The sequence below is a fragment of the Scardinius erythrophthalmus genome (genome assembly GCF_964197995.2).
Source record: "Scardinius erythrophthalmus genome assembly, chromosome: 3".
NCBI lineage: Eukaryota > Metazoa > Chordata > Actinopteri > Cypriniformes > Leuciscidae > Scardinius > Scardinius erythrophthalmus.
The window spans coordinates 48,361,187-48,385,035 of NC_138223.1; the positions used below are offsets into that span (position 1 = coordinate 48,361,187).

At 35.4% G+C, this 23,849-nt stretch overlaps 1 protein-coding gene across 1 annotated transcript in view; it reads right to left on the reverse strand.

The window, feature by feature from the left end:
- gcgrb (glucagon receptor b) overlaps window positions 1-23,849 on the reverse strand; it is a 44,631-nt gene that overhangs the window by 2,585 nt on the left and 18,197 nt on the right. Inside the window, exons 2-10 of the mRNA XM_081360751.1 lie at window positions 15,108-15,198; window positions 12,019-12,115; window positions 11,761-11,868; window positions 10,965-11,059; window positions 10,724-10,830; window positions 6,238-6,397; window positions 4,940-5,099; window positions 4,754-4,814; window positions 1,334-1,403 (exon numbers count right to left, since the gene is read on the reverse strand). Coding sequence (XP_081216877.1) covers window positions 1,334-1,403; window positions 4,754-4,814; window positions 4,940-5,099; window positions 6,238-6,397; window positions 10,724-10,830; window positions 10,965-11,059; window positions 11,761-11,868; window positions 12,019-12,115; window positions 15,108-15,158 — 909 coding nt within the window. The 5' untranslated portion in view covers window positions 15,159-15,198. The remainder of the gene's footprint in view (window positions 1-1,333; window positions 1,404-4,753; window positions 4,815-4,939; window positions 5,100-6,237; window positions 6,398-10,723; window positions 10,831-10,964; window positions 11,060-11,760; window positions 11,869-12,018; window positions 12,116-15,107; window positions 15,199-23,849) is intronic.

Genomic DNA, 23,849 nt, shown 5'->3' on the forward strand with positions numbered 1-23,849 from the left:
ACCGTATATTGTAACATGTCGAAACATAATGCATTATGTCACCCTCCACATACACATCAATGTGATCTCATTAATATTCATAGAAAAGGTGTGGCCTTCAGCACACACATGTTTGAAGCCTTATTTATATGACCCAGTCTGTTGTGATTGGTCTACTCTGCTCAGATTGGTCAGATGACCCAGTCTGTTGTGATTGGTCTACTCTGCTCTGATTGGTCAGATGTCTCAGTCTGTTGTGATTGGTCTACTCTGCTCTGATTGGTCAGATGTCTCAGTCTGTTGTGATTGTTCTATGCTCTGATTGGTCCAATGTTCCAGTGTGTTCTGATTTGTCTACTCTGCTCTGATTGGTCAGATGACTCAGTCTGTTGTGATTGGTCAACTCTGCTCTGACGACTTGTTTCAAGCGGTTCAGAATTGTTTCTTTCTTTTAGGAGAAAATAACTCAATTTATCTGCACTGTGATCTTTGAAACTTTGCAGAGTTTTTACATTCACAAACAGCTTTATTACACACTACATGAAATATGCTATCTGAAAATCATATTAGGGGAACTAAAAAAAAAAAGTAACAGTAACGAGCATTAACTGATAACTACGGCTCAAAATCAAAATCAAAATAATGAACGAAGATTTAAAGTACACAATGTGCTTAATTCTGCATCAAACATTATATTATGTATTAATATTATGTTTGTGTTTATATATCAGTACCTGAAAACAGAAAGCGCGTAAGGTAGGCTATCAATAGCAACAATCAGTGTCGAGCTCTACAGTCACTGCCGTATGTCGTATACCGTCATAAAGATTCACATATCGCATGTAAAAAAAAGTTTTCAGAAACTTGTTTCTGCTAATTTCTGCTGCTTTTTGATGTACTTTTTTTTCATTAAATCATGGCACGGCTGCAGTACAAATGGGACTCGTGAAATAAATCATTCGGTTGTGTAGAACCAACATTTCTGTTGTGATCTTCATTACTTTGTAAAGCCCCCGGAGCATTTTTATATGTGTTGATGAGCGCGCCGAACAAACGCTCAGTGACACGCCGAGTTCATAAGCGTTCCTGAGCCCGAGGCGCTCGATGAAACAGTCCTCGGATAATATCAGCAAGAGAGTGTGTGTGTGTGTGTGTGTGTGTGTGTGTCTGAATGCAGAATAATATTAGAGGCCGCTTGAATCTCAATACTTCAGCACATATGAATGCAACACACACACACAGAGCAGATCTTCCGCATAGACGCATGACGAATGGGTTCGCTGTCATGCGAATCTGCAGATCTTTTCATTTCAAACACGTTGAATGAGATCAGATGTAAGTCTGAGTCTCTTACCAGATACGCAAACAGAATGGGAGAACGGATGATCCACCAGTAGCCCATGTTGATATTCCTTTCCCAGCATCTGCATATGACAAAACATCACAATCCATCGGTTTAAACACAGAAAAATTTGAATTCATAATAATGCTAATACATTTTTCATAAAACTGGTGACACCAGAAAAGGGAAGTCTGCATTTGCATGGAATGCTATTTTCAACACATTTATCACTTACAGTAACAGTTCTGTCTAATCATGACTGAAGTTCTATATAGAACTCTAGGGTTCTTGGCTTCATTTTAAAGAACAATAATGCTAAAAAGGTTCTATTCAAGGGGAAATGTCTTAAATGATTGCAGAATACTCTCATGCTTAACAGATTATTTCAGTTTGCAAGCTGTTTAATTCATAACATGCATTTAAATTAAAAATGTATTTATTAGAGCTAAATCCATAGAAAGATCCCATGATGGAACCGCAGAAAAGGTTCTATGTATGAAGCGCCTGGCGGAACTCTTTAAGGTTCCATAGAAGCTTTTCTTCTACGACTGATGTGACATATTTCAGAATGAAACTGCATATTTAATTAGAAACAACAGAAAACTGAGGTGCAGAACTTTATTTTATCCATCGGAAACTGATTGGATGGTCGTTTGAGAGGCAGGCCAAGTTTGATTATATTTTGATTAAGTTTTTCTTTTACATTACATTCCTGATAAATAAGTCCAGAAACTAGTAAACAGAGTGAGTTTAGAAGTCATATTGTGATTAAGGTGTGTGTGTTTCTATCTGAGCACTGATTACACTTGTAAGTAAGAGTAGCAGGTGTCTTTAATTAGGTGTTTCCATGCCAACGATCTGATTCATTGTTATTTGAACAGGCGTTTGTTCCTCATTTAATAAGCATTTCTAGAAAGTCCCACTCATCCACCTGTGAACATGAGTGCATCTGTTCCAACAGGGTGAGCTCATTAGCTTTCATAGGTATTTACTGTGATCGTATTCGTCTTTCACAAACTTGTAAATACACACAAATTGTTTTAATCCTCTAGATGAGTCTGAACTGGAACCAGTGTGAGCTTTCAATACCCCAGCGGGACTCGTTTCTCAGACCGTGGAGAAATCCTAACTACTTTAGAAGTCAAATCCAGACCTGACTAAAAATCAAATTGTGTGTAAAATCAAACTCCATGTCTTTCATTAATCTTCTTAAAATTAATTTGTGGCATGATGTTCATTACAACAAAAAATATTGCTTATTTTTCTTAAAGAAAGAGGCACTTACAATAGATCCTTTAAACTGTTATTTATCTAATGTTATTTAATGTTTTTCTCTAGTATTTAGTGTATTTTTCTTGAATGTCATTTTTACATGTGCTTTTATAAATAAACGATCTTGAATGGGGACAATGTTTGGGTGATTTAAAAGCAGAAATGTAATTCTTTTTTAAGTACTCACAAGAATTCACCTGTTAATAACTTGTTTTAAGCCCAGATATTCTTTCTTCATAAACGTGGCCCTGAGCTGCAATAGCGCGCAACAAAGAAGAAAACCAGAAAGGAAAATAAACGTACACGAACTCAACGGTGGGTTATGAAATATGTAGTGTCCCCACATCACCCACGGATTAATCAAATTAAACTCAAAACAATAAACAGAAAGGCAAATTAAAGAGGGGGAGTTATAATAGAAGTTTTACCGCAGCGAGGAAGAGAGAAAGAGTGACCAAATACAGAAGCCACGAGAGAGAGAGAAAAGACGTCATCAACGGTCATAACTGGAGCAGCTGATTGGTGCAGAAAGAAAGGGGCGTGGCTTAAGTCTTATGAGGTTTCCAAACACTCACACTGATCCAGAATCAGGCGACACTGTTAACACTTGAGAACCTACCATTGCCTTTGTATCTATTTGCACTCTATTCAAGCCACGCATACTAATGAGATCCCGCTGGCTCACACACATGCAGGAGTTTCTCACATTAGTGTGTATTATTAAAGAGCACTGGGCCGCTGTAGGAGTGTTTTCACCAGTGTTGGCTCTGAACACGACTGTCAGGGGAGATCGATTGACTGAACGGCTCATAAAGAGCTGATCGTCTGATGGTTATATCCGAGCGGATCCCACACAAACTCACTCCGTCTCTGACAGGACAACAGGATTTACTGTACGGCTCCCACAGGACTTCAAGAGCCAGATGTGTTTTAGGGGGAAACATTCACGACAGTTGTTTGTATAGCCCTCGAGTGGCACATTTGTTTGGAGAACAACATTGAGATGGATAACAATTCAATTAAAACCAATTTTATGTATAAATAATGCAATTTTTTTTTTATCTAATCAATTCATAAAATAAATAATTGACAGATGAAATGCAGCCATAGAATATTATGTATTATCAAATATAAAATAATGTATTTATTATATAATTATTTATTATAAAAACGAAATATAACATTTTAACACTGATTTCTCTCTCTTTATATATATATATATGAAGAGTTCAGATGCAAAAGCCTCTAAGTGCCATCTGAAATTTTCTTCTAGAATGATCATTTTTATCAAGCTCGTATATTTAAGTTTGGTAATTTCACTTAATTGTCAATGAAAATGAACTATTAATTGTCATTTAAGTGAAATTACTAACTTAAATATACAAACTTAATAAAAATTATCATTCTAGACGAAAATTTCAGATGGCACTTAAGAGGCTTTTGCATCTGAACTCTTCATATATATAAGTATCTTTATAACACTATTATACTTTTTTTTATTTTGAATCAGTTTTTATTTTCATATTCTGCTTTATCGTTTTAATTTTAGCTTATTTTTATTTTTTTTAACACAATATCTAGATAGTTTCTATTAATTTTTAATTCAGTAATTTTAATTTGGTACATCAAATTAAATTAAAGGAAAGTTACATTTTTTTGCTACTAGCTGAATAAAATAAGTTTTTTTTTGTATTTTATTATATTTCAGTTAATGTTCATTTTATCTCAAGAGATGAAAATGTATAATTTTATGGTTTAATTTTTAGTTCATTATAATATACCTGATTTCATGTAACGTAAAACATAAGTGAGATTTCAACATATGGGTTCCTTAAACTCACCAAAAATGTAAAATAGAGAAATCTATTGAAAACCTTTTAACAAAAATCATCATTGATGTAAACCAGGACAGTGTACATGTTTAAATACAGCAGCACACAAATATGTTTGGACATTTCAGGCACACAATAAAACCTGAAGTCACTGCAATACGAAACAAGTCTGTTTTAGTTTAAAATCCTCTAAAATCATCAGAACAGCGGCTGATTCAAAGGCAGTGAGCAAAAATGTTGAAGTGTGTTTGACATCTTATCTAATGCAAAGACAGTTTTACGTGTCCACACTCTTTTCTTAGTCAGAACTGAAGTGAAAGACACGTACTCTTCATTCTCATACAGGTATTTGACTGTCATCCACGGCAGCACAAACATGAGCGGCGCACCTGCAACACAAGACACACACAGTCAGTCTGCCAATCAAAAGCCTCGTCAGCTAATTAATATTCAGACACGCTCGAAGTAGTGTCAGAAACGAGAGTTTGGTGGGCTTTCTTTGAGGCTCACACACCCCAGCCGATGCAGAGGTAAATGTAGAAGTAGTTCCTCTCGGAGAAGACGGTGATGACCAGAAGACTGTGCAGATACAAGCCCTCCACCAGCAGCCAGCAGTTGTTGGCCATCACGCTGTACTGCATCATCACCATGGCAACACGACAACCAGTCACCGTCTGAGGAACGCATGCAATATGCAAATTCAGCCTCTGACAACACACCCACTGACCCAATCACAGACCCGTCTGAAGTCCGGAAAAATGTAAATCATTATGGAAATGGATGGATGGATATATAACAGATTTGATTCATTTTAAACACTTTTAATATTATACGACTGCAACAACTAATCAAAAATTAAAGTAAAACTAATCGACAACAAATTTGATTATTGATACTACACAGATCATTTCATTATATGTTTTCCCTATCTTTAAAAGTGCACATTGTTTGGAGGATAATGTTGCGCAGGATGTGTAATAATGTGCACTCATTTTTAAAATAATGGATAAAAAAATATATAAAATGATTAATAAAAAAAAAAATAAAAAAATATTCCTTATTAAAAATTATTCATTAATAATATTTCATTTTTTTTCTCATCTGATTGATTGATTGATTGATTGATTGATCAAAGAAATAATAGACAGGTCATAGAATATTCTATTTTATTATATCATGAATAATTTATTATCAAAACAAAATATAACAGTAATTAAAACAACAAGTGAAAGCAACTGAAAAAAACACGTAAATTGTTCAAATATACTGTAAAATTGTACACACATACATGTTTCTGATTGTATTTTATTTTTTATCAAAACAAAATTGTACATATTATTTATACAAACATGAAATATTATATACTATATAAAACGTATATATATTGTTATTTTTTTAAATACATTTTTAATATTATTATATGTTATTTTAATATTTTATTAGGATTTTAATAAATCACACTTTTGAAACAAATAAATAAAAATAAAACAAAATAAAAAACTATATAAAATATTTATCTGCTCAAGATTGTTGTTTTTTTAGCAAATTAAAAAAGTAAAAAAATGAATAGTTTTAGCTGACGGACACTAAAATCTCTCATTTGCTCTTCCATGATGTGCTGGAAACTTCCGTTATCAGTTATATATAGTTTGGGTTACACTTTATTTTAAGGTGTCATTGTTACAGTGTAATTATATATTTAAGTATACAGAAGGAGGTTTTTCGAGAGCTTCATCTGAGATCCTACAGTTTCCTCTGGATTCAGCTGTACCTGTAAACGACACGGGTCATGTGACACCTGAGCGCCCGTACCTGTCCGCTGACCCAGCGCTGGCCCTGGAAGTGATGCGGGCCGCTCTGAGCGCTGCTCATCCGGTCCAGAAGAACGTCTTTGAGGAGGATGGAGAGCGCGCGCAGGATGAAGGAGCCGAACAGGTTCATGTGGATGTTGTTCCTCATGCAGTGCAGCTTCCTGAGGGAAAGACCAACGGGAGAACTGAGATCTGTGATCAGCAGGAGATATCACCAAAATATGACACATTTTCTTTCACTTTACGATCTATCTTAAATGGAAGCTTGTTTCCGCCACTGAATAAAACATTTTAAAAGATAATTGCGACTTTTTATCTCACAATTGCGAGTTTACATCTCGCAATTCTGACTTTATTTCTCAGAATTGCGAGATATAAAGTCAGAATTGCGTGAAATAAAGTCAGAATTCTGAGATATAAAGTCAGAATTCAGAGATATAAAGTCAGAATTGCGAGATATAAAGTCGCAATTGCGTCTTATAAAGTCAGAATTCTGACTTTTTTTCTCGCAATAGCGACTTTATATCACGCAATTCTGACTTTATAACACATAATTGCGAGTTTATATCTCGCAATTCTGACATCTTTTCTCGGAATTGTGAGATATAAAGTCCAATTCTAAGGGGAAAAAAAAAGACGGACTTTTTTTTTTAACCTCAGAATAGTTTATATCTCACAATTCTGACTTTATAACACGCAATTGCGACTTTATATCATGCAATTCTGACTTTATATCTCCCAATTGCGTGATATAAAGTCAGAATTCTGAGATATAAAGTCAGAATTCTGAGATATAAAGTCAGAATTGCGTGATAAAAGTCGCAATTGTGAGAAAAAAAGTCAGAATTCTGATTTTATAAGACGCAATTGCGACTTTATATCTCGCAATTCTGACTTTATATCTCGCAATTCTGAGAAATAAAGTCAAAATTGCGAGATGTAAACTCGCAATTGTGAGATAAAAAGTCGCAATTATCTTTTTTTTAATTATTTTGTGACGGAAACAAGCTTCCATAATCTTATGACCAATTACTGAACCAAAGAACCTGTTCAAAGTGAATTAATAAAACAGAACTGACTCAGAAAGAACTGAATAAGCCGGTTCTAACTCTAGAACCGGCAGATTCGCTCATTTGGACAGAGAAGAAAATTTGACATTCAACTTTGCCTGTTTGATTCATTAATTTGAACCCATTCTTTGGGAGATCAGGAGATGCCTATTAGCATCGGTGCTGTGTAAAGGCTCATTCACTCCAAGAATGATAAAGATAACTATAAAGATAACTATATTAGCGTCCACACCAGCGGACGAGACCGTTCTGTTTATTATAAGCATGTGCTCGTCTGTCTCTTTAAATGCTGGAGCTCTTTAAAGCAGGATGGATTCTGATTGGCTGTCAATGTTTTTATCATTCATCAGCTGGATAATATCGTTCTGAAAGTGATTCCACCGTGTTGCGTTATCGTTATAGCTGTGTTTTTTTAGAACTAGAACTAGATTTTCTGATCTTTATTGTTATCTGTATAGTTATCATCCTTGGTGTGAACGGGCCCTAAAGAGCATGTGCTGCTTCAGATCTAGAGTTCAGTTCAGTTTGACTCTGTGAACCAGCTTGAATGGTTACATGGCTTAAAAGAAGGATTTGTTCAAGATTCAAACATGAGTATTAATATATCATCATACCGCCCTGCCCTAGCGATCAGATACATGCATATATGGTCAGATGTGTAATATATGGGTCAGATATATGTGTAATATATGGTCAGATGTGTAATATATGGTCAGATACGTGTAATATATGGTCAGATATGTAATATATGGTCAGATGTGTGTAATATATGGTCAGATGTGTGTAATATATGGTCAGATGTGTAATATATGGGTCAGATATATGTGTAATATATGGTCAGATGTGTAATATATGGTCAGATATATGTGTAATATATGGTCAGATGTGTGTAATATATGGTCAGATGTGTGTAATATATGGTCAGATGTGTGTAATATATGGTCAGATGTGTAATATATGGTCAGATGTGTGTAATATATGGTCAGATGTGTAATATATGGTCAGATGTGTGTAATATATGGGTCAGATATATGTGTAATATATGGTCAGATGTTAAATATGGTCAGATACGTGTAATATATGGTCAGATGTGTGTAATATATGGTCAGATGTGTGTAATATATGGTCAGATGTGTAATATATGGTCAGATATATGTGTAATATATGGTCAGATGTGTGTAATATATGGTCAGATGTGTAATATATGGTCAGATGTGTGTAATATATGGTCAGATGTGTAATATATGGGTCAGATATATGTGTAATATATGGTCAGATGTGTAATATATGGTCAGATATATGTGTAATATATGGTCAGATGTGTAATATATGGTCAGATGTGTGTAATATATGGTCAGATGTGTAATATATGGTCAGATATATGTGTAATATATGGTCAGATGTGTGTAATATATGGTCAGATGTGTGTAATATATGGTCAGATATATGTGTAATATATGGTCAGATGTGTAATATATGGTCAGATGTGTGTAATATATGGTCAGATATACGTGTAATATATGGTCAGATATGTAATATATGGTCAGATGTGTGTAATATATGGTCAGATGTGTAATATATGGTCAGATGTGTAATATATGGTCAGATGTGTAATATATGGTCAGATGTGTGTAATATATGGTCAGATGTGTGTAATATATGGTCAGATGTGTAATATATGGTCAGATGTGTGTAATATATGGTCAGATGTGTAATATATGGGTCAGATATATGTGTAATATATGGTCAGATGTGTAATATATGGTCAGATATATGTGTAATATATGGTCAGATGTGTAATATATGGTCAGATGTGTGTAATATATGGTCAGATGTGTAATATATGGTCAGATATATGTGTAATATATGGTCAGATGTGTGTAATATATGGTCAGATGTGTGTAATATATGGTCAGATGTGTGTAATATATGGTCAGATGTGTAATATATGGTCAGATGTGTGTAATATATGGTCAGATGTGTAATATATGGGTCAGATATATGTGTAATATATGGTCAGATGTGTAATATATGGTCAGATATGTAATATATGGTCAGATATATGTGTAATATATGGTCAGATGTGTAATATATGGTCAGATGTGTGTAATATATGGTCAGATGTGTAATATATGGTCAGATATATGTGTAATATATGGTCAGATGTGTGTAATATATGGTCAGATGTGTGTAATATATGGTCAGATATATGTGTAATATATGGTCAGATGTGTAATATATGGTCAGATGTGTAATATATGGTCAGATGTGTGTAATATATGGTCAGATGTGTGTAATATATGGTCAGATGTGTAATATATGGTCAGATGTGTGTAATATATGGTCAGATGTGTAATATATGGGTCAGATATATGTGTAATATATGGTCAGATGTGTAATATATGGTCAGATATATGTGTAATATATGGTCAGATGTGTAATATATGGTCAGATGTGTGTAATATATGGTCAGATGTGTAATATATGGTCAGATATATGTGTAATATATGGTCAGATGTGTGTAATATATGGTCAGATGTGTGTAATATATGGTCAGATATATGTGTAATATATGGTCAGATGTGTAATATATGGTCAGATGTGTGTAATATATGGTCAGATGTGTGTAATATATGGTCAGATGTGTAATATATGGTCAGATGTGTGTAATATATGGTCAGATGTGTAATATATGGGTCAGATATATGTGTAATATATGGTCAGATGTGTAATATATGGTCAGATATATGTGTAATATATGGTCAGATGTGTAATATATGGTCAGATGTGTGTAATATATGGTCAGATGTGTAATATATGGTCAGATATATGTGTAATATATGGTCAGATGTGTGTAATATATGGTCAGATGTGTGTAATATATGGTCAGATGTGTGTAATATATGGTCAGATGTGTGTAATATATGGTCAGATGTGTAATATATGGTCAGATGTGTGTAATATATGGTCAGATGTGTAATATATGGTCAGATATATGTGTAATATATGGTCAGATGTGTGTAATATATGGTCAGATGTGTGTAATATATGGTCAGATGTGTGTAATATATGGTCAGATGTGTGTAATATATGGGTCAGATGTGTAATATATGGTCAGATGTGTAATATATGGTCAGATGTGTAATATATGGTCAGATATATGTGTAATATATGGTCAGATGTGTAATATATGGTCAGATGTGTGTAATATATGGTCAGATGTGTGTAATATATGGTCAGATGTGTAATATATGGTCAGATGTGTAATATATGGTCAGATATATGTGTAATATATGGTCAGAAGTGTAATATATGGTCAGATGTGTAATATATGGTCAGATGTGTAATATATGGTCAGATGTGTGTAATATATGGTCAGATGTGTAATATATGGTCAGATGTGTAATATATGGTTACCTGAACGAGATCAGGACGGCCAGAGCGAGAGTTAGCGCTGCCAGAGACAGTGAGTATCCAACAGTGTACATGACTCTAAACTTACTGAGGATCTGACCGTACTGCTTCTACACACACACACACACACACACACACACACACACACACACACACACACACACACACAGAGAGAGGGATTAGCTGACTGTTAGCGTCATCATCGTTTAAAAGCATCATTAAGTCATTAAACTGGCGGTCTCACCTGTCCAGGGTCATCCTGCTCACACTCGCTGGTGTTTTTCCCATGAGCCCATCGGCCGTCAGCGCCACACACACGATAAACCAAGCCCTGATGAACTGATCACACACAGCGGAAACACACACCGGTCACAGCTGGACTGAGTCTACGACACTTTACATTCATGAAGACAATCAATAATACTGAGATCCCCAGTGATGATGTTGTTGTTGTTAACTTAAACCACAGATAAACTGATACAAATCATTATCAGGAACTGAAATAAAACTAAAATAAGTAGAAAATAAATAGTAGATCAAAAATGTAAACTTAAAAATCTTGTTGAAATTTAGCCTTTTTTGCAACTAAAATGACCAAAACTAACACTGAAATTAAAATAAATCAGAGATACATACATACATATATATATATACAGTACAGTCAGAGAGATTACATCACTATTTTTTTTAAGAAAAAAATGCCACAGGGTGAACAATTTGGAAAACAATACATAGACAGTGAAAGCATATTTTAGAGTCAATAAAAGCAAAATTTAGCTTAAATTAATATACATAGGCCTATAACGTATATTAATATAAATAGGATGAATCGGGACAAGCAAACTGACTGATATTTGAATTAAAAAGTAATTTTTATTTGTAATTTAAAAAAAAGTGATTTAATTGTCAGGAGTAGGCTAAGTCAAGACCTGAAAATGAGCCATATTTACTGCTTTGTAATCTGATGTGTAGATCATATCTCATAAGAGGACTGTTATTTCTATCAGTGGTGAGTTTAAGAGCGACTCTGAGAGCTTTACCTTTGCGGTACCAGGGCAGATACCAGGGGCAGGACACGTTAACCGTGGTGCCGGCGGGGCCATCGGGCCAACACACGTACTGATCAAATGTCCTGTTACACACCAGCCCTGAAACACACACACACACACACACACACACACACACACACACACACACACACACACACACACACACACACACACACGGAGAGAGAGAGAGAGAGTGATGGAAACACTAGAGCATCATAAACACAGCAGCTGTTCAGCGGCGAGGCGGACCTGAGGCTGGAGGTGTGTTGATGAAGCTCTGGATACACTCATTAGTGTAGATCCTCCATTGTTCCTGCAGCAGTTTTAGGGATTTCCCAGAAGACACCTGTGAATTTTACACTTCAAATATGATCTTCAGTCAGATTAAACATTTACAGGAGACTATTTGTGAAATATTACAGATGAATACACACTTTACAGTAGAGAACACGCTAGGACTGCATTTCAATGATGCTAGAAAATTATTTTAAATCGTAATATAATATAATATGATATAATATAATATAATATAATATAACTATTTACTTTTTTTAGTTTTATTTTAGTATTATTTATATACTATTTCAGTATTTATTAATATTTTTATTAGATTTTATTTAAAAATTGTAATTTTGTAATGTGCTTTTGTAATTCTATTAAAAGTTACAAAACATTAAACAATGAGATTTTTTTAAAAATATTTATATTTAGCTTTAATTTATGTTTTATTTCCGTTTTAGTTTTAGCAATTTTAGTACTTCATCTTAAACATATTTATTTCAGTTAGTTCCTAAGGAGACATTTCAAATTTCTGTTTAAGTTTTAGTTTCATGTCATATGTATATTTTAATTTATTTCAGCTTTATTTCAATTTTATTTTTAATTAGATTTTAAATAGATTTTATTTGTATATTTTCATTTGAATGTTGTAACATGCTTTTGTCATTTCTATTAGCTTTTTTAAAAAAAAGAATATTCTATTTTGCTTTAATTTATTTTTTCCGCTTTATTTCAAGTAGCAGAAAGATTTTAATAGTTTTAGTTCCAGTCAATAATAACAGCGCTGATTTGTTTTAAAACCAAATGTAAGTTACAGTTCCTACAACAAAACTGAAACGTGCTTCATTCATCATTGGACAAAGAATATTTCCATTTCAATCTCAGTTCACTTTCAAAACAATGCTTATAATTTACTCACCCCGATGTCATCCAAGATATCCATGCCTTCAGTCGAAAATAAATTAAGGTTTTTGAGGAAAAAATTCCAGGATTTTTCTCCATATAATGGACTTTAATGGAAACCAACGGTTTGAAGGTTCAACTGTCCGTCTCAATGCAGCTTCAAAGTCTCGACACGATCCCAGTCGAGAAATAAGGGTCTTATCTAGCGAAACGATCGGCCATTTTCTAAAAAAAAAAAAAAAATAATAATAATAATAATTTATATATATATATATATATATATATATATATATATATATATACACACACACACACTTTTTAACCACAAATGCCTTGTACCATCTCTGAGATGTGCCACGTATTACTTCATCACGTTGGAAAGGTCACGAAAAAAAAAGAAAAAAAAAAAAGAAAAAATTAAAACAAAGATGTCGGACGATTTTGAAGTTGGAGGAGAAAATGAGATGGAATTGTTCGCCCTTCTCAACCTTTTTGAACCAGTACACAGACAAACACCTTACGTAATATGTGGCACATCTCAGAGATGGTACACAACGAGCATTTGTGGTTAAAAAGTATATATATATATTTTTTTTAAATGGCCGATCGTTTCGCTAGATAAGACCCTTATTTTTCGACTGGGATTGTGTCGAGACTTTGAAGCTGCATTGAGATGACATATGAACCTTCAAACCGTTGGTTGCCATTGAAGTCCATTACATGGAGAAAAATCCTGGAATTTTTTCCTCAAAAACCTTAATTTATTTTCGACTGAAGGCATGGATATCTTGGATGACATTGGGGTGAGTAAACTATCAGCAAAAATGTTTTTGAAAGTGAACTAATCCTTTAAACTCAATCAACAGCTTTCGTGACATTACGTCATTTAGCACAACCGAAGGCCAGGCAACAAACACTGACACACACTTTCCTGTAAACCCAGTAAACATTTTGCATGTCAAAATTAATCAACGTATGCAGTGAATGCTGCCGATAGAGTTGAACTTGATTGTTATTTTAATATCATTCACACTGAATCATTATCAAACACTTTTTTTTGAGACAGACTTTAAAAAGAGCATCTCCAAGATGGTAACTGATGTTCATGTATGATCATAAACGCCTCATAGAGCACCTGAGAGATAATGACCTGTTCTTCTGATCTCAGTCCTGATAATGATGCGGTTTAATCACGCAGAAACACCAGATGCAAACCCTGCTTTGATGTTGAGAGCTGATGTTGTTGTTTTATGATGTTTCCTTACATAAAAAGCTGCTTCTTCAACAGACATTTTATGAACCTGATCACATCTCAGCGATTAAGTCCACAAAAGAAGAAGAGCTGACATGAGGCTCGTGATGAGAAACTGATCAAACCTGGAGGACGCTTTGCTGAATATGTGTCATTTTACCTCAGAAGAACTGACAAGTACATTTAACAGATGTTTAAGCTATTTGCAAATATCCTCAAAACAAGATGGATTTACTTTGAAATTGCACATGATGAAACTTTATAGTTTGAACAGAACATATCTTGAAGATATTGTCTTCTCCATGAATTTAACAAAGAACATGTATGTTTAAACCAGAGAAAAGACTATTTAACTAGGAATAAAAAAATAAAAATAAACTTCATTAATTCGGTCAGTAAGATAAAAAAAATTAAATAAATAGAAAGTAATATTTTTATTCAGCAAGGACACATTGACAGTAAAGGCATTTATAATGTTACAAAAGATTTCTATTTCACGTTTCTATGTCTGTTTGATTTAACTTTTTATTCATTAAAGAAACCTTGAAAATACTATATCACGGTTTCCACTAAAATATTAACATTGATAATAATCATAAATGTTTCTTGATCATAAAATCATCATATCAGATGTGACTCTGAAGACTGGAGTAATGATGCTGAAATTCAGCTTTGATCACAGGAATAAACTATATTTTAACAAATATTCACATAGAAAACAGTTTTTTAAAAGTGTAATAATATTTCACAATATTAAGATTTTACTGTATTTTTGATCAAATAACTGCAGCCTTGGTCAACAGAAGAGACTTGTTTTAAAAACATGAAGAACTGGTTGAGATTTTGAGCGCTCGAGTGTCTATAGAGCAGCTGGTGTGTGTGTGTGTGTGTGTGTGTGTTTCACCTGAGTGTGTGTGGTCAGTGTGAAGAGGACCAGCAGCAGACAGACGGACATTCCTCACATCCAGATCATCACTCGCTCTTCATCACACCGCCTGCAGGAACACACACACACACACACACACACACACACACACACACACACACACACACACACACACACACACACACACACACACACACACACACACACACACACACACACACACACACACACACACACACACACACACACACACACACACACACACACACACACACACACACACACACACACACACACACACACACACACACATCAGTGTGTCTTAAAAAAAGAGCAGAAGTGTTGCATGCTGGATGGGAATGTTCTTCAGACAGATTCAGTTATGGATCAAGCATCGAAATTAAACTCATTGTTTTCCTCGGGATTATTATGGTCTTGAACAGACTCATACAGCGTGTGTGTGTGTGTGTGTGTGTGTGTGTGTGTGTGTGTGTGTGTGTGTGTGTGTGAGTTATGAGTAAACTCCTATTTTGGCCAAATCCCTGCAGAGCATTCAGAACGGAAGAGATTCGCTCCTCAGATTTCCCACACTGACATTCCTCTGGTAACATGCCATCATATCTCACACACACACACACACACACACTAACACACACTCAGACAAACACACATACACACGCACTCACACTCACTCTCTCTCTCACACACACACACACACACACACACACACACACACACACACACACACACACACACACAGTAGTAAGTGCAGAAAACATGAGTGATAATCTGTTTTGCTGGGAAAGATCCGCTCCGTCCGACTCCACACGACAGCAGAATGTTTTTCTGAAGCCGGAGAACGTAACGAAATCTGAAACGTTTCTGCAAAAAACACCTTTACCATGGTAACATTTTTGGCTAAAACGTTTCAAATTCCATTCCGTTCCATTCTCTCTCTGCTGGACGTCCACCAGTGTGTGTGTGTGTGTGTGTGTGTGTGTGTGTGTGTGTGTGAGAGAAAGTGTGTGAGTGTGTTTTCATTGCAGGACTGCAGTAGAGCGTTTGCACAGGGAGAACTACAAAAACATTGAAATTCCTATAGGGATAAATATATATATATATATATATATACACAATTTTTTTTTTTTTTTTTTTTTTTTAGTTATACTCAGATAACAGGAATTTGTTAGCTGAGCATAACGACAAAAAATACATATTCCCATAGGAATTTCAATGCCATTTGAAGACTTCCATTTCCAGGCTTATGCTCAGATAACAGGAATTTGTTGGAAAACAAACAAACAAACAAACAAACAAACAAACAAAAAATATATATATATATATATATATATATATATATATATATATATATATATATATATATATATATATATATATATATATATAATAAACTTTATTTCCAGACCCAGAGGGATCCATATATATATATATATATTCCCCATAGGAATTTCAATGCCATTCCATTCTTTTCTAGTTTTCTAGTTTAGTTAGCCTCTTTTCTATTCTTATTTCTACTCTAAATTTAAACTCCTAAAACTGAAATAGACTGAAACCTGGTGAAACAGTTTCAGCTCTTCTGTCTGATCCATTTTTCATGGACAAAGGAAAGGTTCTCCTCTCAGAAAACACACAAATAAAGATACGTTTAGATGTTTAAATGCTAGTTAGAGCATTGGGATCACTAGACGAGGGCTAAATGAACTCATTTTAGTGAAAACCTCAAAATCGACCGAAATGTACATTTTTCACTTTTACATTCCCACTCATTTGGCCAGAACGAGTTCACACACACACACACACACACACACACACATATATATAAATGATAGCTATATAACTAGCAGGTCTCAGAAAGCCCATGAGCTTGCAGTTTTAGTTTGTAGAAAGCAGTTTCACGTTCACAGTAATCTCTCTCTGAATCACTAGACAGAGACTGGAGACAGAGATTGACCATCAGTAATGAAATAAAGCTTAATAACCAAAAACAGTGCTGACTGGAAATACCATTTAGCCAGTGTGTGTGTGTGTGTGTGTGTGTGTGTGTATGTGTGTGTGTGTGTGTGTGTGTGTGTGTGTGTGTGTGTGTGTGTGTGTGTGTGTGTGTGTGTGTGTGTGTGTGTGTGTGTGTGTGTGTGTGTGTATGTGTGTGTGTGTGTGTGTGTGTGTGTGTGTGTGTGTGTGTGTGTAATGGTTTGCGTAATAAGCTGAATTAGATCTGAAGTGGACTGTGTGTCGAGCCTCTTTACTTCATTGCTTTTTAAATACTCTCATTACGTGCTTTTTATATAAATGAATCATCTAAACGCTTATTGATTTGAAAGAGCTCAAGAAGGGTTTTCTAAAGCGATTAGGATCATTCACACAGAATATAAACAGCGCATGAATCAGCTGCGCATCTCGAACATTAGACGTGTGTGTTTAATGTGAATGTCTTCAGTCCTGCTCCATCGTAATGTGTGTAATGTGGTTCGAATATTTCATTTTACCTGCATAACCAAGACCGCTGGTGTCTCCTCTCACATCCTTTTTTTTTGCCACTGATCAACAAAGATATTGTCACGATTTGGTCTTGTATTTGTCATGTTTAATGTCTGTCATGTGATCCCCTGTTCAAAGTCATGTGATCCTGCCATGTGTTCCCTTGTCATTGGTTCATTGTTCACAGGTGTCCCTTGTCTAGTCATTAGTCTTGTGTATTTAAGCCCTCATGTTTTCCATGTGTTTTTCAAAGTATTGTTTCCTGTGACCACTGTTGTGTAAGTCTATGTTCACGTTTATGTCCACGGTTTTGTTTCACGCCATGTCTTTGTTTTCTGTTTAATCTTGTTTTGTTTAAATAAATACTGCACTTGTGTTCTCTACTACTTGCCTCCAGTGGATATGTTACAGATATCATCTTATACATCTTACAATATTTTCAATAAAAAATAAAATGAATGATATGCATTATATTTTTAGTAGTATTTGTAAAAAGTACGGTGGATTTGCTCGACCGCAAAGCGGAGTGATACAAACGGTGAAACGGTTCCAGTGCTGATAATGGGGGAATGTCGCACAGCTGGAAAAGGCTCTCAGCCAATCAGATTCGAGAACCAGAAAGAACCGTTCTGAAAGAATTATGAGATTAATAAAATGTATGTGAATTATGTAATTAATAATAACAAACAACAACAATATTAATGATAATATACGCGCACATATTTTTATCTGGAAAAGTCAAATTTCTGGTCTTATTTAGTCTTATGGCGAAACACCCCAGCAAAGACACCACAAAGCAGATGATGGATACCTTGGAGTAATTAAATCCATAATTAAGACATTGAAAGAGTTTTGGAGAAGACGGTGAGTGATGACTCTGGCAGAGATACAAACTTCACTGAGATTGCACAACTACAACAACTGATGCCAGAGAGCTTCACACAGCTTGAGCGCAACAGCAGCCTGAAGGCCGTCACATGACCTCTGAGCTCCAGTTTGCCAGGAGCATCTGAGAGTGTCTATATTCAGCTGGGAGAAGCTTCAGCAAACGCTCTGCTTATTCAAACGGCATGAAACGACATGTCTGGCATAAACAAAATACTGCGCATCACAGCATCCAACTGTGAACTGTGATGATGGCGGTGGAGTCACACTGAGGGGACGACTGAGACGAGATGAATGCAAAAAAACATGAGGAAAACTGGATGGAGTTTCCAAGAACCTGGAGATTTGTTTTCCAGCTGGATAATGAAGCATAAAGCCAAAGCTATGCAGAAATGCCTTGAAAACAGTGACATTCAGAGTTCAAACAGACGACGCGATGCCAAATGGGCATCTAGTAAACGCTGGGGGTGAATACTTTTGCAATTGATTATTTTGTGTCTAATAACCCGACCAGTCTGCAGAAATCTTTCACTTTGACATGAAATAATATTTCGCTGTTGTTCAGAATCAAAAACACTAAATTCCTCGGTGGCTCAATTGGTGGAAAACAACAAAGCCAACTAAATGTACCATCTAAAAATAACTAATTGAAGCTGCGCTTCGTAACAATCGGACACCTGGGAAACACTTTTACTAAATAGGTAGAAAAAAAGGTATTCATGGTTTCCACAAAAATATGAAGCAGCACAGCTGTTTCAAAAATAGTTTGCTTGAGCATCAAATCATCATATCAGAATGATTTCTGAAGGATCATGTGACACTGAAGACTGGAGTAATGATGCTGAAAATTCAGCTTTGACATTAGAGGAACAGAACTACACTTCAGCAGGACTCTGGTTTACTCCTGATATGTTCTTGAAATGAACTCTTCTTCTGTTTTTGCTGTAATAACAAAAGCATCTGCTAAATGGCCAAACGTGAAACGCGCTGCTACTGATATGAGTGCTATTGCATGTGTCTGAAATGAAGACTAATGTGCGAGTAACATCTGTAAAGCATCACAGTCTCTCTGTGGGGACTCCAGTGGCCTTGCTAATGTAAACGGTGATTAAACATTTATCAGCGTTTGAGTTTTTCTTTATGGATTTCATCTTTTAATTAAATGTGGGTTCACTGATATGCATAGTTAGCGTTATGTCTGACATTTTAAAGTGTGTGGCTTCCAGTCTGGAAAGGAAATCCAGAGACAGAAGCTTCTGATTTACAAGAAACCCAAAAGTGAGAGCTTAAAACCAAATACCAGATATGAGACAGTTTTTAATGAATAATCAATGATTTTGTGAAAGTTAAAGTACTTTAGAGGAACAGTATTTGACACCCATTAACACTAAAGTTTTTGTAGAGGTTCAATGAAATATCTGGCAATATAAGGTGCTCTTAAAGGAACGTCACGAGTGACACTGTAAAAATGTCTGGCAACGTCACCCGATGGATCGTTGCTCTTCAACTGTCCTCGAGTGGCCTTAATATCACATAACCAGCCACATGAATCAAAGCAAAGATATTACTGAACATATGAAGGTTAAAATGAGCATTTGACAGCAGCTCTGGCGGCCGAAATAAATATATAGTGAATAATGAGCGCTTCCAAAAGAGAGAGAAGACATCTTATTTAATGAGATTTAAAAACGGGCTGGGTTTTTCTGGATTATGATTTTTAAAGTGACCACATTTATATGCACTTATTTGACAGGAAGGCTAATTGCAATAGTAAAATAGACACACATTGGAAAGAAAAAGAGTGAATGATTAGAGTATACGGTGAACTACACAAGTTGTTTCTGAACAAGAACAAAAGAAAGATTAAACACTGTCTGGCAGCTCAGAATGAACACACACTTTCACACACACCTGTAAACTCACTGTGCGCTCAGGACAGCTGAGATTCATGAACTCGGCTGAATGTGTCCGACAGAGATTAGACACAGAAGACGGAGATATTTCCCGCAGCGGAGGCTACGTGACGAACACACCAGAAAAACACACACAATGAGTTCAGATGTCATAATGTGGACGCGGGCCAACGTCAACATGCCAAATGATACACAGTAATTATGCTGTGGCAAACCAAACAAGATAAAGGTTGTGTGTGTAAACATGTGCATGTGTGTGTCTGCGGATGATTAAGTGAACTCAGTGATGTCATCAGACTCCCAGCATTCCAACGCTGCAGATGTTCTCAGTCCAATCCCAACACACACACACACACACACACACACACACATTATGATTATTATTTTTTGCCATTTTGAACACCTTGTCATCCACCAAATATGATGATACATAATTAGTATTATACATAAATCAATCCCTTTGTTTCTGGTTTTTACTATATTTTCGTTAATAATTTTATTTTTGTTTTGAGTGAATGCACATACATTTATATTACAGCTGGCAATAAATACTACGTAACAATAGTAATATTAAATATAATTCACCTTTGGCTAAGCCACACCCTAGAATGTAGATTGACCAATCACAGCGCAGCCAAGAACAAACTCCGACAGAGGTCCGACAGTTTTTCACAGCGCTCCATTGACTTTAACGCAGGCGTCTCATATTTTTGGTCTCGGCAGGCTATTACCGTCGTAGTTTTATCAAAAATATGGTTAAACGTTGTGCCTGGGGCATTTGTAACACAGATACGCGTTTCCCAGAGAGGTTGGAGGGGGGTGTCCGTTTTTTTCCCTTTCCAAAACCGAAGTCAAATCCTGACAAGTGTCGTCTTTTGATTAAACTGTGTGTGTGGACTTCCTCACAGTCAGCTAAACCCCTCAAGGATCAACAAGCGCACTTTTGTGTGCTCTAAGGTAAATTTTGCTTTTAACCTTACTGTGAAGTTATACTAGTTAGACAGTTTTAAGCTGTTTGTTTTAGCTAATTTTGTTATTCAAGATACTTTGTTATTCAAGATAGGATAACGTTAACGTTATGTGTTTGTATCTTGAATAATAAAGTTAGCTAACATCCAGCCGCTAGTTAAAACATACAATCCTTACTTCACTTACGTGATAACTAAACTATCGCTAAGCTTGCTTGCTACTAGGACCTTGATTCTTCATTAATTAGGTAGAGAACCGAAATCATAACCTAAAACTCTTTAACTAGTATAGTTAAAAGCAAAATTTACCTTAGAGCACACAAAAGTGCGCTTGTTGATTCTTGAGGAGTTTAGCTGACTGTCAGGACGTCCACACACACAGTTTAATCCAAAGACGACACTTGTCAGGATTTGACTTCGGTTTTGGAAAGGGAAAAAAACGGACACCCCCCTCCAACCTCTCTGGGAAACGCGTATCTGTGTTACAAATGCCCCAGGCACAACGTTTAACCATATTTTTGATAAAACTACGACGGTAATAGCCTGCCGAGACCAAAAATATGAGACACCTGCGTTAAAGTCAATGGAGCGCTGTGAAAAACTGTCGGACCTCTGTCGGAGTTCGTTCTTGGCTGCGCTGTGATTGGTCAATCTACATTCTAGGGTGTGGCTTAGCCAAAGGCGAATTGGAAAATCAAATAAAAAAAATATTAAATTAAAAATTAGTAAAACCAATGTTTTTATTGTAATGTCATATTGCAAAAAAAACATTGTCTAAAAAGAGGAATCATTTTAAAATAAAATCATTTTAAAGTACAATCGACTACAATTTCATTTTTTTTTTTGCAGGGAAACCTAGACATGTTTTTATTTTCATCAATAGTGGATTCAAAAGTCTGAGACCACACTGAACGTTTGAGTTTGCTAAAATACCGAAGGCCTTCTCATTAATGCATGTTTTTCAGTTTAACTTTTAACCTGCATTTTTATGCAGATACTTCAACATTTGTATATTCAAATAGCACAGAATATGCAACAGAATGCAAATTAGAAGCAAATTAGACTTCACAATATATATTGGAATTGTGCTTGATAATAAGCTCTGTGTGTGAGTGTGAGTGTGTGTGTGTGTGTGTGTGTGTGTGTGTGTGTGTGTGTGTGTGTGTGTGTGTGTGTGTGTGTGTGTGTGTGTGTGTGTGTGTGTGTGTGTGTGTGTGTGTTAGATCTCTGCTCTGATTGTTGGATTGTTCATTGAGGAGATGTCAGGCTCAAACAGTGTTGTGATCCTCCTCCTCATCAGATCTTCCTCTCTCTCTCTTTCTCTCTTCCTCTAGGCTGTGGAGATGGATGAGGTTCTCCGGGTGTTGTGGGTGTTGATCCTGCCCCCTGCGGAGAGACATTAATCTACACCCCCTTCAGTTCTCCATGGAGCTCAGAGGAATGTCAAGTCAACAGAATCTTCCGGACACTACACGCAGAACGCCAGGGCTGCACATGATATGAGAGGAATACAATCCATATAGTGATGGGGCGTGGTGTCTGTCAAATCACACAGGCTGCCATTTAATTAAATAAATATATGCACAAACACTTTCATTGTGAATCGGGTCATTTACACACATGTAGATCATGATCGTGCCAGAAACCCGTCAAAATAAAAGCTTGACGGTTTACCGTTTGGAAATGAAGAAATGGAGATATAAATTTAGTATTGTAACAATAGTATTATTAAAATCTTATTTTATAAAAAAATAAAAATGTTTTAATAATAATCACAATAAAATCATAATTATATTTTTTTATAGTCATATGGAGTTGGTATAAAAAAAAATTGTCCCTAGTTGTCAAATAAACGTGGCATTGAGAATATTGTTGGTGAATCCTTGACGAATTGCTTCATTGCTCTCTTGTAAACTGTTTTCGATAGAAGTGTCTACTAAATGCATAAGGGAATATATCGCAGTACAGAAATGCAACAATATCATGGATAGTGGCGATACGTATGGTGTATAATTCAGCCAAAATAAAAATAACTTTTTTTCTTGAAGTTTTCAGAGTTTTAGTGTCAGTATTACATCAAACTACTATATAATGTTGAATATAATGTATACTAATGCAATGGGTGAATATTTGTGTGTCCTGATAATGCCAAATATCTGAAGTTACCAGTTAAATGTGGACAACATTATTTTAAATATTTCTAGTCAGTAGCCGCGTTTCCATTACCCTTCAAATTGCGCAAATTGAAATTGCGAATTGAAAATACGCTCAATGGAAACACGTCATTTTTCGCAAAAACTCCCATTTATCACAAAAAAGTTTTTACGCTCGCATGAGGAAGTTTTTCAGGCAATTCGAAAAGGAAATATTTCGCAAAACTGCATAGTTTTGACGTAGATGCCGCGGTGTGTTTGTCCATAAAACGTGACAGAGTTCTTTATTAAATTCATATAAGGCAAAAGAATTACAGGAATACTGGATTCTAAACCTCAAAT